The 7,903-nt window shown below is 34.9% G+C and overlaps 1 protein-coding gene across 1 annotated transcript in view; it reads left to right on the forward strand.

Annotated features, from left to right (window-relative positions):
- Positions 1–5,097, forward strand: part of LOC129950639 (neuropeptide CCHamide-2 receptor-like) — a 40,375-nt gene extending 35,278 nt beyond the window's left edge. The window contains exon 4 of the mRNA XM_056062569.1: positions 4,727–5,097. Coding sequence (XP_055918544.1) covers positions 4,727–5,069 — 343 coding nt within the window. The 3' untranslated portion in view covers positions 5,070–5,097. The remainder of the gene's footprint in view (positions 1–4,726) is intronic.
- Positions 5,098–7,903: the final 2,806 nt, after the last annotated feature.

The raw sequence follows: 7,903 nt of genomic DNA on the forward strand, positions 1-7,903 counted from the left end.
TGTTGATTCGAGCCCCGAGATTCGGCTGTTCGATATAAGCCGGTACAGCTTCGTAAACACTGCCGCTTGAACACCCGAAACTTCTCCATCTGGGAAGGCACGCTGAACCACACAGGACAACCATAAACGATCATTGGCCGTATGAGGGCCATGTAGCAAATTACCTTTACTCTGGGGTCAAGCCGACTGCTAAAAAACAGCCGTTTCGTTTCAGAGCGAAGGCTCCTCTGGCCCTGGTCAGAGCAGCATTTATATGTCTGTCGAAATATAAATACTGATCTAACCAGATACCGAGGTACTTCGCTACACTTTTGTCTGCTAATGGCTGCCCAACGATAACCATCTTGCGCAGAACTGTCTCCGACTTTTGGACATTTATTTTCAGTTTCCAGTCGTAGCAATATCGTTGAATCTTGTCGAAATCACCCTACAAGAGAATTCTAATAACCTCTACCTTCCGGGTCTTTCTGTACGCAATTAGATCGTCATCGTGCAATTGCCTTTGTAAGACTACCTATCAGATCGCTGGTGTAAATGCTGAAGAGAATCGGCGAATTCACCGCTCCCTGTTGAAGACCATTTTTAATTGAGAATGTTGTGGTAGAAGTTACATTGCCACTTTTGACAACAAACTTTCTACCGTTAAGCATATCATATAGTATATACAACAATGGCTTGCTTATGCCAAGCCTGCTCAGTTTTAGGTAAAGACCCTCTAACCATACGGTGCGGCGTCAAAGGCCTTTTCCAAATCAACCAGAACAGCACCTGTGCATTGTTGTTTTGATTTATTCCATTGGATATCAGAAACGAGTTTAGACGCAGCATGAATTGTGTCATGACCCGCTTTGAACCCGAACTGTTTATCCGGAATTATTTTGTTGTCCGCAGCCCACTTAGTCAGAGCCCTATTGATGACCTTTTCGAAAACTTTGCTGATGCTTGAAAGAAGATTTATCGACCGAAGATTTTACGGGTTGGAGTTGTCCTTTCCCTTTTTCGGGAGAGGATGAACCACAGCGGTCTTCCAATGCACTGGATAATATGCATTATTCAGTGCATTATTGAAGAGCGTGGTGTAAATGTCAATTGCTTCCATCGGTAAATGTCTTAGTACAACGTTGGATATAACATCGACACCTGCTGACTTTTTGTTTTTTATTGAATTGAAGATGAGCTGAAGCTCAACCTTCGTCACTAACAAGGGACTTGGTCCCGTTTGCTCGGCGATTATGGCATTTGCCAAGGAATCGTCATTGAACCGCATGAAACCGCGGTTCTCAGATCGCCAATGTGTGATATCATTACGGAGGTAAAAGTGATTAAGTAGGGCTCTGTTTTCCAGGTCGTGGTTGGGGCGATTGCTAACATTCACCTTGTACACTTGCTGGAAAGCAGCTCCCACCGCCTCCACTTTTTCCTTCGGATCTTCAATTATATAAAAGCCATCGTCAAAGATGGCTTCTTCTGGATCTATTTGCGCTGTCCTGAGTACGTCTCTGTTCTCTTCGGTTCTTTGGAGTTTAAGACACGGAAGGTCGTTTTTTTTCCTGAATATCTTATAGATTTTGGGGAACATACCAGGGTCACTCGAATTAACTGACCGGATCTTGCGGTCCCAGTACTTGTTAATTGATAACCTGTAGTTCTCCTTAATCAACAGATTGACATTTTTTATTGACGATTTCAGTGTAATAACCTCCAAGTCGCGTGGGTCTGTAAGTCGTCTGTGCAAGTTTTTGAGTCTTGTCAGTAAGCCACTCTTGTGCCTGCGTAGTGCGTCAATTGTCGCGTTTCTGTAAGCGTCCATTTGGTCCCGTTCTTTGTACTTTGGGATTGTCCGTTCCATCGTTCGTTTTATTGTTTCGTCCATCTGTTGTAAGTGTTAGTATTTGTCAGGTTTCTGTTGTTTGGTGGGGATATGTCACTCGAACGAAGTTCTCTCGCTAAGGCGTTGGTGAAACGAGGCCAACGCATCTTACTGTAATTGTAAGAGTGCGTTGCAACGTATTCCTCCAACTCCACGCGTTCGTTCGGAATCCGAATTACAGCAGCCAGTCCGCAGTGATCACTGTCGTACTCGACTGTCTGTAAGCAGTTTCGCGGGTGATTACCCACTTTGTCTGTAACTGTCAGTCTGGTGTCGTACAGCAAAAGATCCAGAAAGGAGCCGCTTCTTGGATACGATGGCCTTTCAGTAGCCAGCAGGTCGACGCCATATTCAACGCTGTAAAGATTCATCAAATTAAAAAGATGATTACCTCTGGGATTACTATGTTGATTTCCCCAATCTTCATGTTTTGCGTTCAAACCACCGGCCAAGATGACATAGTTTTCTTCCAAGCTCAGTTTAAGTTCCCTAAAAACAATCTCGAGTTCTGAAGCAAAGTAAGTGACCTGCGGAGCTCCAGCCGCATAAGCCGCAATCATATACATCCGCTTCCCTTGAGAGAGAGAACGCAAACTTCTAGCGTCTTGAGCTTTCGCAATTCATTGTTGTATATGACTTTATAATAAATGCCTTTTCGTATAAAGAGAGCGACACCGCCCCCTTGAGTGGAGTCAGGCCGGTCTCTTCTTACGATATTGTAATTTTTATGAGTAAATTTGTGTTTGTGGTTTAGCTTAGTTTTGCTAGCCATAAACACATCGGGACTGTAGTCTGTCAACAATTGGAACATATTGGCTCTTCGTTCAATCCTAATCAGTGAATTTACATTCACAGCTAGGACTTTTAGGCGCGTCTCCGGCAGCGCGCCCATTATTGTCTAAATTGCGCCAGGCCAGGCAACAAAGAGTAGAGATGATCTACCCTTTTGCCTTGCTCCTTTATCTGACTTTGCAGTCCTGTTAGTTGACCTTGAATGCTTGTCGAACTGTTCTTTCGGCTTTTTGACTGGCCTGTTTTTTTTTAATTTCTTGGACCTTAGGGCAACCCCTATAGCTAGCCGGGTGCCCTTGGTTTCCACAAAGGACACACTTGAGTAGGGTCAAATCCTCAACCCGCTCATTCCCCAGCTTACATTCTCCTTCTTAGTGGGTTCCAACGCACTAACCATCATGCCACGGGTACACGTGTAGTTAATTTGAACTTATTAATGTTTGGTTTATATTTCAATTTCGTAAAAATATTATGACCAATTTTTGAAGCATTGAATTTCGAAAAAACAAATGTTTCATTTTGTTTTAATCAAAAATGAAAACAATGGAAATGAGAAAAGCTTAAACTTCATTTTTGATCTCTCAATATTTCTCAAGGCACGTACCAATATACATTAAAGATGACACAGGATTTTCCTATTCGTAGTATAACAAGGGATGTAGTGACCCAAGCATCCTTGGGTCACGTAACTCATTACTGTTCTCCGATATTTTCATACTTTTGGACACTGTTTTGATATTTTGCAGTTGTTTTTTGAAATTTTAAAAATATTTCTTCTTCTGAGTTTTATTTGGACAAAACACACAAAATGAGAAAAATACAATTTATTTTTATTTTCTATAATTTAAAGTAAATTTGTGGAAACTTTGTTTGTGGGCGGCATTGGCAACGTGTAAAACATTTGTACGTTCAATTTTAACTTATAGTGGTTATTTTACCACAAGCATTTTTCCACCCCCAAATAAGCTGCTTTGACCTCATGATAACAAAAGTCAAAAGCGAGTGGGCTACGAAACACTGAATGTTTCAAATTTTGCAACCTTTCTCACTACTATTATAAATGTATCACCACTAGAGACGACCGACCTTGCAAGTAAGCATTAGGAAGGAACGTGTAAGCCCAATCTTCCATTTTTTATACTTCCACAGAATTTAATTTTCCAAAACTCAAAGTAGATTACCTTTGACTAAGTCAGTCAAAAATTCTCCTTAAACCTCAAACATTTTTTAAACAAAAAAATATTATATACAATAATATAGTAGATATTTTTGTTTTGGGATATTCAAAAAAAAAACACTTCAAAGTAGGTTTTAACCATATCAAAGCGTCCACTCTCTAGCCTTACTTAAATAATATTATTCTTTGAAGTCAAAAGAGAAAATATGTATTTTTTTTTTCTTTCAGGAATAAATTTATTATTGGTACCTCATGAGTATGAATTCTTCATCAAAAGTTACCCTTAACCACTAGTCCTCAAAAGATATTGATGTCCAAGGTAGCTTAGCTGCTTTTAAACTTAAAAAAAAAACATAAACACACTTAGAATTCTAATTGAAAAGGTATACCAACAACCGACATTGGTCTCCTGTACCAAACCTTTTTGTATATTAAAGTCCTTTTCAAACTAACCTACCTACGATTAATTTTGAATAAATCCTGAAAATCCCTGGATTTACGAGTAGGTATTATATAAACTTAAGAAAGATTTAGCTCTACCTGTTGAATGAAGTTAGTCTTGTAAGTTGAAGTTATTACCAATTCACTCCATCATTTGAACTTCGATCAGAAAAGGGGTATTTTTTACTGTCTTTATTTTACTCAAGGACAAAGTAATAAGATAAACAAAGACAATATGGAAAAAGGATTGAAAGGTGGTATAAATCCATCATCCAATCCATTTTTAAAACTTTTGTTTTTATTTTCAAATTTTCAAAAAATCATCTCGAATGCCAATATATAATTCAAGCATATCAAAAGTATCTGCATCAACAATCAAATTCCAATTTAATAATCGTCTTATTTTCCTTCTATTTTCTATTTTTGCTATTTTCCATTTACAACAGTTTCCTGAACTCCTGTGCCAATCCGGTGGCATTGTATTGCGTCTCGGGGGTATTCCGTCAGCATTTCAATCGATATCTGTGCTGCTGGTGCTGTAAGCCCGCACCGCGTAACCGACAGCATTCCACAACTGGTGCCCTAGACACCAGTATCATGTCGACACGTCGTTCAACCAACTATACTCGCTCTTCGTTGCACATGAACAATAATTCTGGAGGACATCTCAACTACCATAACCACAATAATTTCCAGCGCCAGCAGTCCTTGCAAATGCAACATAGTGTCATCAATAGCAATGGTGGATCGTCTCCGACGCAAAGCATTATTTTAAGTGACAAAAGGTGAGGAACAGTTGCCATGATGCTTCAAAGTGATTTCCTTTAAGAAAATGAAATAGAAAAAATAGAAAAAATAGAAAAACACTACGTAATTGTTTTCCATGGAAATATATTACAATTTTGTTTTTTTCTTATTTTAATTTTATTTTATAAACACTTTGAAATGTTATGGCGAAGTCGTTATTTAAAATAAAAACAAAACGAAAATAATGATAAAAATGACTTAAATTGAAAAATGAATTTGTAAATAAAACTTCTAAAGATTATTATTAAATTATACGAGTATAAAAATGTATATTTAAGTGATATGAGGCTTAAGAAATAAATAAGTAGGTACCTTTGACGTATGACGTAATTGTAGTAAAATGTGTGTAAATATTTGTAATTTAGAAAAAAAAGTAAAAGTATATTGTGGAGCACTAGAATTGTATAGTGAAAAAATAAATAAATTAATAGAAACAAATTAAATAAATGGATATTATTGTAAAATTACATCGGCACAATAATGTATCATAACTTGATATTAAATATTTTATTTCTTTTTATTACTTATAAAGGCGCTTAAGAAAATAAATCAACCTTGAAGCACATATATTCATAAGTCCGCTTGTTGTTAAAACTTGGAGAAAGACCGAAGGCCAGAAAATGATCAAACACGAGCTTTAAAAAATATTGTATAAATTTCCTCACAAAATAAAAAACTGGAAAATATAAATTGACACTATTTTTGTCGACCCAAAATTTTAAAAAAGTCACAAATGTTTTTCTTTTTTCAAACCTCAATATTTTCTAAATGTTTTTCTTTTGTTGAACCCTAATTATACCTTTTTTAATCCTTCTTATTCCTGTACCCTTTCTTTCTTATCCAAGTTCTGTCTTCTTCTTTTTTTAAACCACACAAAATAGATTAAATTTCAAAACCAAAACACTATTAACCTTAAAATTTTAGGAAATGTATGTTATTCTTTATATTTGACTTGTCAAACTTATGTTTAAAGGCTTAGACACTTTTATGCTTCTATCTTTACCAACTTTCTGGCAACACCAACCATAGATGATTAATAATATTGACAACTTTTGTTTTGAAACAGAAAGGTGATACTAATTCATATAAATATTTTAGGAACTTACAGCTTTTACTTTCTATTCCTCAATTCAATATTGACTCTGAGATCTTTTAATTTTGCACACCCTAAACGGATTATGGCTATCCTCAAGATGGTATTAGAGATAAACAACAGTAGAGTTGCACATTGGTCTTGAATTTTGTAATATCGAAATGAGAGAGAAAAACAGAATTAAGTCAACATTCTTGATGAGTGACTGAAAATAGAAATCCATTTACTTGACAGCACGTTAGAAATCTAGCTCAAGAGTAAATTGATGGCTACTGAACATTTCTGAAGATTCAGGGAACGCAACTATATTTCAATAAAACAAACCTACACTCCGGTATTAGAATGTTCGTAATTTTCTTTATTCTCGAACTTCACCATGACAAAACAATCATCATGAGACTAAAGGTACGTGTTCATTTGAGAGTAGTTCCGCTACTGAACTCTTGAGAGCAACTCTCGGTAGACTGTCCATTTGAGAGCCACATTTTAGAAATTCTGCTACCTATAGCGAGCTCTCTGCTAGAATATTGAGAGTTTTCTAGCTTAGGGTACTCTCATAATCCTGGCCATTTGATAGATTTCTTCTGCTAGCATATTATCAGTTGGCCATGTATTCTTACAAGCTTTAATTATTCACACTGATAACTTTAAATCCCGTCTGTCGATATGCCTTGATTAAAAGATCTGTAGGTTTTCGTATTTCATTAAAAAAGTTGAAAGTTGAATTATTCTAAAAGATTTAAAAATTACCAACAATATTTTGCATTTGATGAAATAGTTTGATTTCAAAATCTATTTTTGTAATCGAGATTTTTCGTCGAAAAACAATTTTTACCAATTTTAATAGCATTTGTTAAAAGATTTTATTTCTTAAATAAATAAATACAAATTGGATGAATGATTCTAATTTAAAGTCAATTTAGTCTTTTGTTCACAAGATTTCGAGAACATCAATTTTTACCAAATTTGCGTACTATTTTTTTATGAAAATATGGATTTTTATAAAAATAACTACAAAATATCGAAAACAATATTTTCTGTGAAATTAAAAATGTTTGAAGACAATATTTCTAATTTTTGAAAAGCTATTTGAGTCCAAAGTAAATTTTAACCAAGTTTTAGTATTTTTTTTTTAGGTTTCTATTTTTTGTAAAAAAAACTGTCAACTCGATTTTTCTTAAAATTTTACAGAATGTTGAAAACCATATTTCTTATAAGATAAAATAAGTTGGAAGCCATGATCTCAAATTTTTAAAGAGTTATTTGAGTCAACATTTAATTTTTAACAATTTTGAGTAATGTTTTTTTAAGTTTGTATTTTTTATAAAAAAAAATATCAATTCGATTTTTTTAAACATATTTAAAAACTTAAAAAAAGATTTAAGAACGTTATTCTTCGTTGCACAAAACTGTTTTGGAGATAAAATCATTTTTATTCGTACAATTTTCGAGGTGACACATATTTTTTGTCAGTTTTTTTTTTATTCATAAAAAAAAAATATGAGTCCAACAAAATGATGTTTTCTTCCCTCAAATAAGTTTTTTTAATGGACCGGGCTCTGTGGCATGAAAATATAACCGTACATCCATTCTTGAACGTTAAAAATATTGCGAATAATCTAATAATTATTACTCTGATAATATGGCATGGGACTGTATATATTGTATTAGGAACAACCTCTACAATTATTGCTTACGTGTCACTTTATAACTAAAATCCAAA

The sequence above is a fragment of the Eupeodes corollae genome, chromosome 1 (assembly GCF_945859685.1).
Source record: "Eupeodes corollae chromosome 1, idEupCoro1.1, whole genome shotgun sequence".
Lineage (NCBI taxonomy): Eukaryota > Metazoa > Arthropoda > Insecta > Diptera > Syrphidae > Eupeodes > Eupeodes corollae.